Source organism: Betta splendens, chromosome 15 (genome assembly GCF_900634795.4).
Source record: "Betta splendens chromosome 15, fBetSpl5.4, whole genome shotgun sequence".
In the NCBI taxonomy this organism is placed as follows: domain Eukaryota; kingdom Metazoa; phylum Chordata; class Actinopteri; order Anabantiformes; family Osphronemidae; genus Betta; species Betta splendens.
The window spans coordinates 16,799,418-16,812,421 of record NC_040895.2 but is presented as its reverse complement, the minus strand read 5'-3'; the positions used below and the strand labels follow the sequence as shown (position 1 = coordinate 16,812,421).

The following is a 13,004-nucleotide window of genomic DNA, read 5'->3' as shown; positions in this document are numbered from 1 at the left end:
AGGGGTGCTGGTGTTTCGGTCTGACTGCTCGGACGTTAGATGTGGCGCAAATAGGAAGGTGCGCGCGTGTTTGACCCGCACTCAGCAGCCGGGCCGCTCGGACCCGAACCCGTTCACCACCAAAGGCGAGGACGCGCCGCGTCGGTGTGCGCGCGCCGGCCCTCGGTCCGCGCACAGTCGTGATTGTGATGCTCTGCTCTGTGCGCGTTAAAACGTGGACGCGCCCGCATCCTTTGCATTTAAACGGCGTGTTTTGCTGCGTTCAGGTGCCTTTATTTTCCATCGCGCTCCCGTCATCAACACAGCATCACTAGAGCCCAAAACACAAAACCTCCAACATTGTGCTTCCGGTTTCGGTCCGTCGGCTGTTGATGTCTAAGTTTCTATGACAAAGAGCTCTCGTCGATGACTTTTAAGTCCCTTCGGCCTCCACTTTGATCCCCCCCTCCACACACACACACACACACACACACACACACACACACACACACACACACACACACACACACACACACACACACACACACACACACACACACACACACACACAGAAAAATGTAATTTCCATCCCAACTTTCCCTCTCTCCCTCGCTCCTTTTCTCTGAGCATTAGCTCCTTTTCAACTGAGGCCTTGTTTACAGAAACCGAACCGAGCCACGCTGCATCTCCACGACCCTTAAGTGACACACATGCCACGAGAAGAAAAAAACTCTTTGGTGAGTGTGACGGGTTCGAACATGTTAAAAACATCAGTGGCCGCAGCTTTTGGTGCTGATGTTTTCCTCCTTTTCCTCTGCAGTGAGTTGGAGGTCTCTGCCTATTAAACTTTACGTCAACCAGCCTCGAATGTAATTCTAAATAGGGATTATAGCTCATTAATATTCATGAGGCTGGTGGGTTTGTGTGCCGGGGACAGAGGGGGTGTATCACACCAAAATCAAATTGGCCAAAACGAACTTTTTTCTTTCGACTTTTACTTTATTTATTTATTTTTTCATCTTCTTTTGTAAAAAATGTTTTCACAACAAAAGTCGCCCTAAAAGCAGCTGCTGCTGATTCCGGGCCTTCCGGGAAATAGTTTGTTTGTCACTGAAAAACTAACACGCAGCTTTCAGTCACTTTAGGACTTTACGTTTAAAACCAATAAACCAATCGTTTCAAATTAAAACTACAGATTTAATTTGAAATAGGAGGAAACTTATGGACGCCGTTCAAATCAAACCATAAGCACACAGCACTTACTGGGCTAACTCTGATCTTTTATTAAATCCTTTCATAAAACGTTTTTTCCCATAATCCTCTTTCTTTACATTTGCGCACTTTGGCGCACAACCGAGCGGCCTTTCTCCCGCGTGCCTGTGAAACGTTTCCATCTTTTCTCATTCGCAGCCACCTCTTCGTGCTTTGCTCGTCCTCGGGACCGGGACAGAGGGGGCTGAGTGGGAGTGGGCTCCCCGCTTGTCCTCCGCGCGCCCATTGGCCGCCCGTGCCATCCGTCAGCCCGGCGGCGCGCGCCGATTGGCTGCGGGAGGCGGATCCGCAGGTGTCCTCGGCTCATAGAGGCGCGGGGCGGAGAGAAGGTGATCAATCTCCATCCGTCTCCATTAGAAATCACCTTAACTCTCTGACAGACGACGACAAGCCCCCTGAAAGCAAATGAGTTTGATTTATTTGGCTGCAAAAGCACCCGGAACCGCATCGTGGACGCGGTGACGCCCCGCGTGCTCATAACCTGACGGCGACTTTCTCCGTGATGTTGCTCGGTCTGCGCACCGCTGTTTGTTTTTAAGTGAGCGAGCTGCAGCCGCCGAGTCCTGCGCCCGCACGCTTCCCACTGCTGGATAATTTTAGTGCCGCTCGCCTCTCGTGGCGCGAGGTCTCCGGGAGAAGGAAGGGAACAAAACAAGGTAACGCTCAACTCCTCCTTAGCGCTTTTCATGAGAATGATCGCGTTTTACTCGTGCCAACAAACTGTAACACATGTAAATAAAGTTTGGAAGCGATGTCTAAACACACAGTGAGAAGATCGCGTGACTTAAAACTAGGAACCGAGGTTTGCGGGATTTCAATGTGCCCAGTTGCGCGTTTGTGGGAAATGATCAATGAATCGGCCTCGCGGAGGAGTTCAGCTCCAACTGCGCCAACTTCTTCCAGTGCAGATAATTTTCATATTTCTATTCCAGTGCATTCCTGCCAGTTTATTGAGAGCAATTGGCCATTAAAACGTTTGAACCACTTGGTAGATAATTGGAGAGGCGTGTTTTGGTTTTTGTTAATTTATTTTGCAGATAAGAGCCCTTCTGAAACGTTCTCTCCCCGGAGGTCTAATCTAAATTCTAATTGAGTTCATTTGCACCGAGATCTCGCCTTTTCACTCCGGCCTGGCAGCTGTGGTTAAAAAGACGCTGGAATACACGTTAGTTAGTTAAAGGTTTGGTTTGGTCAGTTAGAAGCTCATTGTTAAAATAATCTCCCCTCAGAGTCACTAATTTAATTCACAGGCGTTAAACTTCACAGGGAGTGTTTTACTGCAGTTAACGCTCGAGCAGCTCGTTCCAGAAACGCAGACGTAATTCAGAGCTGTTGAAACAATCATTTAATTTCTGAGTTGGAGACTGACCAATAGTTATTATTCCAATAATTTAAAGAAATCCAAATAGATGTAGAACTTTAAATTAGAACGCATCACTTTTTAAACAGCCACGAAATGTGGTTTTCTCCAATAATATTGACTCAGAAAATAATTTTCCCTACTTGTTGAGGCATTTTCATTGAGGACCGGTATATTTTCCCGAGATTTAAAATAAACAAACGTTTCTTTATTTTTAGAGTAATAGACCGTAAATTATTTTTTTAAACATTGACGTAGGTTTATGACGGCGAAAACAAAAAATCCAAAACATAGGTAACAAACGCGAAGAAACTCAAACAAGTGTGATTTAATTTTTTATGAAACCACAACCTTAATCCGTGTTTTATGTGCGCGTGTGGAGCCTGTGTGTGTAGATGCAGGCCTACACACACTCACTCACACACACTCACACACACACACACACACTGTCATGAGGCACGTTTGATTCAACTACGTTATTTGTGTCAAATAAAAAAGTAATAAACACTGCGTCTTTAATTATAAAAACTAACATTTACTACGTGTGTTTGATTTGACATTTAAAGTAGTTTCCTAACTTTTGTTTATTTAATTTTTACAATATTCAGATAATTTAAATAATGCATGACCCACTATATTGATTTCTGACTTACTTTTTGAGAGAAGCTGGTTTTGACCCCAGTGCAGCTCGTTGGGGTGACGAGGTAAAAGTGCGCGTCGTTTCCACGGAGTGTATAATTTAATACGGCCTGTTCTTGAATTGGTCTGCAGCTCGGAGCCAATGTCGATTACTAATAAATTAATACAGATGAACATCAAACTCTGATTAAATGCTCGTATTAAAACTTCCTTCTGAGTTCCATTTCTTATTTCTCTGGGGGTTGGAGTTGGACCGAGCAGTAGTTTGACCCGGTTTAAACCAAAAACCCAGTTTTCCAGACTCGCTTCATTGCGCATAAATCTGAAGTTTCTCTTCTTCTTAACTTAAGGTTTTATAATAATATAACTTTGTTTTAATCCAGAAGTTGAGCAATTTAAATCAGAATTATAAAACTGTTATTAAAGAGGCCGAAGTTCAGTGATTTGATTTACATTTTTTTATTAAAGAATTCCCACACATTCGCAGTCATGAATAATCGCCAGTTCCTGTCGGTCTTTTCCTAAGAAAACAAAAACCAGTTTAGTGAAACGTGGCTTCATGGAAAATGACGAACCCGCTGTTTCTCTCCGCTCCATAGTGACTCAGCAGTGACTTGGGTTGGACCCCTGTCCCGTCAAGCTGCAGCATCGGGGGAAACCGAACCACTGGCCTGAGCTGGGTGGAGCAGTGACCGCGTGTAGCATGATGTCCTACCTCAAACAGCCCCCCTACGGCGTCAACGGCCTGGGGCTGAGCGGCGCTGCCATGGACCTGCTGCACCCCTCCGTGGGCTACCCAGGTACGAGCCCGACCCACGCCACGCGCGGCGAGCGCTGCTGAGATGAACCGGTTCCGTCAGGACATTTAGGCTCCTTTTAAGGCTCGTTACAAAGAAAACAGTAAATTTGATTTTTAAAATTATTATGGGTTGAACAATTTAATGACAAAAAATAGTTCAACGGGTTTAAAATTGCACAAGAATAAATCTACGGACAAATAGACCCTAGTTTCATGTAATCGTATAATTTCATATAATCGTAACTTTTGATAAATGCTAACATTTTGTCTGACATTACACCAAACAACAGGAAGATGTGAAGGAAAACTGCGGCTGAACAATGAGCATATTTATTTATTTTAAAAATCAACAGCGACTCCCAGGAAGCAGCGGCGCGAGCGCACAACCTTCACGCGCTCCCAGCTGGACGTTCTGGAGGCTCTGTTCGCCAAAACCCGGTACCCGGACATCTTCATGCGCGAGGAGGTCGCGCTGAAAATCAACTTGCCGGAGTCCAGGGTCCAGGTGAGAAGCGTTAAGACTTCTGCTCCGCGTGTTTCTGCCGTTGAAGCGTTGGAAAAACAGCCCAACATTAAAAACATGTTTAGACCTTTAGCTTTTTACTAAAGTGTTATTTGAATTAGCCGTTGATGACGTCACACTCGCCCTTGCGTTTCTTAACGTCAAGGTTAGCTAGCTAGCTGTGTAACTGAGTGGAAATAGTGTCACGTTGTCATGAATCCGGTTTAGTTCCGCATTTTATGTATTTATATAAACAAGGGTACTGTTACAAAACATTCATATTTAACCTTTTGGGTGGACGTTTTGTTTGGCTAATATGGAAATGAGGCTCATTCATAAGCTAACTGACCCCAGTTAGCTTATGAATGAGCCTCATTTCATTAAGATTCACCGTCATTAATATTCTGACTCTCCAGAACGAAATTCTTACAAAAAATATTTTAAAGGACAAAAGATTGTGGTCATAAATTTCGCTCTGTGGGCTGCAGCTTTATTGGTTACGGACTATTTAAAGAGGATGACAATAAATATCGATTTATTAAGATTGATTATGATTATTTTGCTGGTTATTAGTTACTGGTTACCAGAGAGCTTCAGGACGCTGTATGGGAAATGTTTATGGCGTTTTTATTATTATTATTTTAGCTCAGTGCCTAAACCTTGGTCCAAACTAGTTTTGACATCAATATTTTAAATGTTATTTTGTATGAAATGCAGGATTTATCGTGACGCCACAAACAAATGCTGCTCTTAAAAGGCTTTAGAGTAAAAAACCAGAGCAGGCCTCTCTCACAATTTGAGTTATTCTCAGAATGTGTGTGTGAAACAAAATGCTCTACATGATCCTACCCTTTCTGTGCTCTAGAGTTTCCCTACTGTGTGGTGAAACCTAATAGCCTGTTATCTTAGAGCCGTCTACCAGCTATGAAATTGGACCCTCGCAGGTCCGAGCCAAGGGGCCAGGGTGGAAGTGAACCTTGATGGCTAATAACCCCCAATTTTCTTCCATAATGTACTCCCAGCATGGCCCAGGAGGGGGTTTTAATGAAACGGTGATGTGTACGCTTTCTAACTCCTGGATGGTGCTGTTGCTCGCAGGTGTGGTTCAAGAACCGACGGGCCAAGTGTCGCCAGCAGCAGCAGAGCGGCAGCAGCGCCAAAGCCAGGCCGCCCAAGAAGAAGTCGTCCCCGGCCCGGGAGAGCACGGGCTCGGAGAGCAGCGGGCAGTTCACTCCTCCTGCCGTCTCCAGCACGGGCTCGTCCTCGTCCTCGTCCTCGTCCACCAACCACGCGGGTCCGGCCGCGCTCAGCAGCACCTCTACCTCCATCAGTACCGTCTCCTCCATCTGGAGCCCTGCGATCTCTCCCGGAAACGCCCCTGCTGCTGCAGTGGCGCCGCTTCCCGAGCCCGGACCCCCTTCCAACGCCTCCTGCATGCAGCGCTCCATGAGCGGCTCCGCCGCCGCCGCCACCTCCTACCCCATGACCTACAACCAGACGCCAGGCTACGGCCAGGGCTACCCGGCCCCCTCCAGCTCCTACTTCAGCGGCGTGGACTGTGGCTCCTACCTGGCCCCCATGCACTCTCACCACCACCCACACCAGCTCAGCCCCATGACGGCCTCCTCCATGTCAGGCCATCCCCACCATCACATCAGCCAGTCGTCAGGCCACCACCACCACCACCACCACCACCAGGCCTACGGAGGCTCCGGCCTGGCCTTCAACTCCTCTGACTGCCTGGATTACAAAGAGCAGACTGCGGCCTCCTCGTGGAAGCTCAACTTTAACACCACAGACTGCTTGGACTACAAAGACCAGGCCTCCTGGAGGTTCCAAGTCTTGTGATCGGGCTCCCCCCCCCCCCAGCTCGTCCACCCCCTCCTCTTATTTTCCAGATCAGGACATTGCTTGTTTTTAAAGACAGAATTTATGAACCATATGATAAGAAGATAGCAGCAGGAAAGCTCAACAATCTGACTTTTTCTCCTCACTCTCATCCTCAACGTTTTTAAAACTTTAAAGTCTCGTGAAGAGGAAACATCAGGAGCAGATTCTATGATGATAAGTGGGAGTTTTTTTGTCTGTTAACGCCCCTTCGAGGATGAGCCTAACTAAACTGCTTTTCAGAACAGTCATTTCAACCAAACTCCTTTGACCACCAGCTCTCTGGCTTTCTGGATGGGAGGAATATTTTCCCCTCTGGTGCACAAACAGGAACTGCCTGCAGTGCCCTCTTACCTCCAGCCCAATCAAATCCTGTATAGTTTTTATTTCTAAAATTTGTTATTTTAGGATGACAGAGATTTTTAGCCAGCTACATTGAGGAGCTGAAATATGTAAATATGTATTTGGGTCAGTTACAGTGACCATGATTAGTTGTTTTTTTCCAAATTTAAAGTTGTTTATTACCACTTTGGGAAGAAAAAAAAGAAAAAAATCCTGTATGTACATTTTTCCAAATATTCCAAAGAGAACAAATTGGACACGAAGTTCAGCTTTTATAGAAATTGTTTTAGTCAGGAAACATGATTTGGCAATTTGAAATGTCTTGGAAAACTGAAATATAGATAAACCTATTCTGGACATTTGTCCAGTTTCCATTCTGTTTTTTGGGATATTATTATTATAATTATTATTAATATTATTATCATTATTTTAGCCTCTACATTTTCAAACCTCACCTCCTCTCTGGGGCAATGTCGTGATATTGGACATGTTTGAACCGCAGCACTTGGCTTGATATTGGAGTCAAATCATTTTCTTATTTGGGAGAGGAGGGAAACTGGATTATAGCTCCAATCTGACAGTGAGATTGTTGAATGTATCTTAAAGGCGACCACCCTCACATACATGTTCATCAAATAAAGATCCGTTAAGACTTATTTTCCACAGTCTGTGTGATTCCTAACAGGGAGTCAAGTTCCTTTTTAGATGCATGTACAACCGCGAATTACAACACTCACTACACTTTTCTCCCATTTGAACCAGTCACTTTTATTTAAAAGCTTGTTGATTGTGTTTTCCTAATTATAACTGGGTAAATGCAAATTAATCCATAATTAATACAAGCCGTGTAAGCGTCTAGGCCTGCAGTTCCATTTGAGTTTAATCCTCTCCGACTTAAATTGAAACACTACCATCTCCTTGCTTTAGGGCGACCGAGTGTCTTTTTAAACTGCGGCGTTAAAAAGCCCTAAATATTGAGCCCAGAGACATTTGATCGAGGCGTATTTGAATGCGCCGCTGTAATGGCGTGATAATTACTCCTGCGCCCTGAGTTGGTTTCTCCAAAATAACCTGCAGGAATTTCGCTGCTTGTGATGCGGTAATTACGTAGGTGGGGCCAGGTTAGGGGGTCAAATGTATGTGTGTGTGTGTGTGTGTTTGGCTCGCAGGCATAAACGCATTATAAAAGAGGGGGCCGTGAAAAAATATTGCTTTCAGTTCTCAGGCAAGGTTGTGTTGGACGAGCATGTTTTAACCAGTGAAGGCCGCACACGGAGCAGAGGCAGTAACAGCAGAACAGACTTCATGTAAATTAATTTCCCTCAATAATAACAGCGTCCTTGTGCCAATGCTTTACCCCCAGCAGCTTCAGCGCCTGTTTTAATTAAGACAAATTCAGGTTTTTATCTAAAATAAAAAAACATTTTAGTGGTTTCAGTGGCTCATTAACTGTCAGGACGTAAAACACGATAACTAAGACTTTTAATAAAAAGTTGATCAGATGTTACACGGACGTTGGAGGTATTGTTCTAATTACACAGTCCCCAAAAAGTAATGTTTGATGGAACAATTAGCGCAAGTGGATTTTCACGAATGTGCACATTTATTTAAAACGCTGCAAATTCAGAAAATTATTCCGTTCTAAATATTTACAATTTGTCAATATGTGGAATTCAATATGCCACAAGGAGGTTCGTTGATTTTGGGTTGGATCGAGTTTGGTAAAATAATGTTAAAAAATGAAACTGAAAGAAAACACTGGGAAGCAATCACAACTGCTTTAAACTGAAACGGGCAACGCCAGAACGTCCGAACTACTGTTCGAACCCACCGATGGTCCCTCCTATCAACCTGATCGATACATCCTGGAGGTCTCTCCCAGTCTGTGCACAGCCCGTGCTTCCCCCGTCTCTCTTTATGTAAATGACGCTCGCAGCAGCTGAATAAATATCGACCGACCGGGACATTAAACATGTTTGCGCCACGACGCGCAAACAGCGCAGCGAGTGTCCACCAACAGCGGCGGATTTGTTCGGATTTGCATCAAATAAACATTTGCGACCAATCTTGTGGGGTTGTTTGCGAGAGTCACGGGTCCCGCACGGAACAGCTGCTCACCTTCAAACAGCGACACAAACGCGCAGAGTCAGCGTTTGTGCTAAAATAGAGGAGAGCTCCGTTAAACAGGAAGGTGATGCTTCAATGCAGCGTCCAGGACAAACGTCTGAGGACTGGGAAAGCGAAGATTAAGTTCTGTCTTTGAAGGATGTTGCAATAAGGCATGAAAATCTTCCTTCACGCAGACGCAGAAAACACCTGAGATGATGCCCACTTCAAACACGGGCAACCTTTAATTACAGCCGCACAATTAAACAGAAGCAGCAACAATGTTTAAAAGTTTCGCAGATAATGGTTCAGGGCCGACTTTTTCAAAATGCTAATTTAATTCCCGCGGCTGTTTATGAGGCGCATTTTACAGTCGGTTCTCAAGTCTTTTTTCAGCCTGTTTGTCTCTGGAAAAACGTCCCCGCGTTACATCAGAATGCACCGTCTCACTCAACTTGGGTTGTTGCTGTTTTAGACCTGAAGGTTAAACACAATATTCTTTTCTTTGACACAGAATTAATTCCCCTCAAACACAAACGTCAGCATAATTAAAATGTAGGGACATTTTAAAAGAGCACTAAACTCCTAAATGTCAGATCATAGATATTTCACAGTACCAACATTTTATCTGATATACTGAATAAGAGCACAAGGTCTACTAAACTACAAATTAACTACATTTGACAGGCAATTTCAAACATTTCTATGATACTGTTCCTTTTTAAAATAAAAAAAATCTATATTGACCAGCTTTAGTTTCATCAACAACCATAGAAAAGTGAAATGTTCTAAGTAATTATTTCTAAATGCGACCTGATCTGAACTGAGGGATGTTTGGTTTCATGTTTGAGCAAGACAGAAAACATAAGGTTTACGAGCGATTAAGATGACGACATAATCTGGCCAAATACTTGATCTCTTTGTTTTTAATGCAGCTTTAACATGTTTAGAAAAGATTTGAGGTTCACAGGGTTCAGTCAGAATAGAGTTTACAGCAATGTAATGGAAAATCTACACATTTGATTACTCTCTTAAACTTCATAAATCATTTTTTCCTCAGGAAAATGTTGTAATCGAGCATTTGAAAAGAGTCAGAACACAGTTTAAAACTTATGAAATAAAATGCTGTTACTTTCCCTCGTGTGATTAACTTGCATCTTCTAAAAACCTCAATTTCAGCATAGCTGTTGTTCTTTGTGCATGAGTGTGTTTTAACCTGGTGCCTCCGTCTTTGTTCAGTCGGGCTATCGATTGCAGCACGTCGACCTTTAGCCTCACGCTTACTCCAGCGATGGCGTCTGAATCCGGGCGGACTAGAAACTGTTGACATTTGGTTCACTCTTGTCCAGGAAATGAACTGGAACTGTTCTGGATTGTTTGTGCATGAGCGGTTGTGATTTGTATCTGGGAAAGAGAGACAGAGAGAAAGATAAAGGCAGAAAGCGGACTGATCCTCCAGTATTTGTTTTATGGGACCGTCCAGGCCTTGATAAGTCACAGAGTGAGAGAATGCGAACAAGAGAGAGAGATTTAAGGGCCTCGCGATGCACCGATAGCAGTGTGCATGCGGGGACGGTTCGTGTCCTCCATTTTCATGCAAGACGGCCAAAAAACCTCAAACTGGTCTTATACAGGCTGTTGACTGGCGCCAGACCTTGACATCCCGTTGTGATATTAAACAGAGGTGATACAGGGGATTATATTTACCTGGGAGGTTAATCTGGGGTCAACTGTACTCCAACGGGTGTAGTCCAGGCCTGCAGTCTCAGGTTTCTCTGCTTTGTTTGTTGCCTTTTTATTCCTGCATCTGGTCTGGGCGCCGACCGGTGGGGGCAGTGTGCGTCGTAATCTTCCTGCGCCGACACATACGGTTTGCCTTCAAGTCGCCACCAACGACCTCTTCAATCCATCATCCAAACTCACAGGAGCCGAGAGGACCCTTGGCTGCCATGAGGGGATTTCACAGTTGAGTCCAGGCGGTCAGCGGAGTCAAACTGGTGGAGTGAAAGCAGCTCAGTCACCCCTGAGACACAAGGTACAGAGGAGCCATCAACTCTTTGGGAGTTTGCATAGTGTGGGATTAGGTGCACAGCGAGGATGACACGCCATCACTCCAACGTTGTATTTCTACTTTCATTTTCTTTTGCAGACAAAGTTATGAGAAGAGTTAAAGGATTAATAGCTTTAAGGAAATGTGGCCTATTGGTGGCCTGATGTCGAGCTGCACCAGGAAGTTCAGCCAAGTCACTTGCACCTGTCTGGTCAGTGAGTTTGTGGATATTTGAATTTCAAACTCACCTTAAGAATGAAAGACATCTGTAGTCCAACATCTGGATGACAGGTCAGTTATTAAAAAAGCAGCAAACACTTGTAAAACTGTCCTCATGCAGCAGGTCTGCCTTTCATCATCTTCGCAAAGATCCACCTATAGGCTGTTGTTTGAATGAAGCCTTAATGCGAGGCTGAGGGTAACGCAGTGTTTCAGGCTAAATGTTCACATCAGCTCAGCTGAAACAGTTGTCATTCAATTAAATGCAGTAAACTAATCGATTACTGTGGATGGTAAAAAAATGAATCACTGGCTATTTTGAATATAGTGTGACCGTTTCAGTAATTTTCCAAACAAAAATGCCAAATTTTTGCTGGTTCCAGTTACTCAAACAGGATTTGCTGCCTGTTACTGTGGACCACATAAACAGGCTATTTAAGGACATCATTGTGGGCTCCTGAAGCTGTGATTGGAGTCTCTTCACTACCTTCCCTTGTTTTACAAACTAAACGCGAAGAAACTCTCAGCAGACAGGCTGATAATAAAAAACAACACTTGCAGGTCCAAACACTTAATATGAGTAAGTTCATGGTGAATAGATGAACATAGCACAGTCTGAACCTGACATTATTAACATATAACATAACGTACAGAACGGTATTCGTTTGACTCTTCTTTGGTCACTAGAACTAACAAACTGCACAAATGTAAGTGTGCCTCATGATGCTAGAGTTTAAAGACTAAGCCTGATCAGGCAGAGATGGGTTGGATTGTTTTGTCTCATCAATGTTCATCCCAACATATTAACATTTGAGCATAATGCTTTTCTCCAGCTGAGCGAGTAGAACAATCAGGTGCTTAACTTCTTCCTTCCTCATTCAAAGTAACTGATGGGAAATGACACAGGACTGGACCGGAGAGCACAGCTGTGTGGACTCGTTCTAGACTGAAGGAGTCCCTGCGTTTCAGTCTTCCTGGTGACGTCCTGGGTTCTTTGTCTAGTTCCTGGTCAATCAGACCCATCAGGGTGAGCAGAGGAGCAGTGAGGTATTTCACAGAGCTCATATTATCTCATCTGGAAAAGATGCAGCACTGCCTCAAGTCCCAACTTGTCCTTTTCCCCTCAGCCCTGGACCTGGATTAACAGGGGCTCGCAGGCCTGCAGGCACCGGCGTTTCCCATGGATGATGTTGTCTCAGTGTTAATAGATTTGTGTCTGACGCGTCGTCCAGATTTCCTTTGTCATTTAGTTTGCTCTTTGTTGACAATCGTCTGCGATAACGAAGTACAAACAAGCACAGCGATACCTGTGGTTCTCTGGGGTGAAATAAAAACAGTTAATGAGCACCAATTGTTTCAGAAGATGAACAGGTTGTTGACAGGTTTTCACAGACTTCATTAATTTTGTGTGTAAAAAATACAAAATAACAGCTGCTTTTTAAAAATAAAAAAGTATAACAGCATATTTATATCAGAAGTCACGTTATACTGTAAAAAACAGTGACTGATAATACAGTTGTATATAAGTACGTAGTACTTAGTAGTATAGTATACAGTAGTACTGTGCATATAGGTACATAGTAAATAGTAGTATACTATATAGTAGTACATTGTATGATAACAGTTATCTTAACTTTAGTCTCAGTACAATCACTTCAGTTTCAGTCTTCATCTCAAAAGTATCTAAGTATTGTGTTTTTTGCCTGAAAGCCTAAAACAGATATTCACTACAAATACGTTGCACTTTAATTAGGCACTTGTCCTGATAAAACTATTGTACAACGCTTCTTATGCAAAGTGCATCTCATTCACTGACTCGAGTGCCGATAACCAAGACAAACTGAACGCG

The 13,004-nt window shown here is 43.8% G+C and overlaps 1 protein-coding gene across 1 annotated transcript; it reads left to right on the top strand.

Annotated features, from left to right (window-relative positions):
- Positions 1-1,248: 1,248 nt before the first annotated feature.
- otx1 (orthodenticle homeobox 1) lies at positions 1,249-7,436 on the top strand. The gene is made up of 4 exons (XM_029127501.3): positions 1,249-1,907; positions 3,850-4,050; positions 4,403-4,554; positions 5,650-7,436. The coding sequence occupies exons 2-4, from the start codon at positions 3,954-3,956 to the stop codon at positions 6,397-6,399; spliced, it is 999 nt and encodes a 332-aa protein (XP_028983334.1). The 5' UTR covers positions 1,249-1,907; positions 3,850-3,953; the 3' UTR covers positions 6,400-7,436.
- The last annotated feature ends 5,568 nt before the right edge of the window (positions 7,437-13,004 follow it).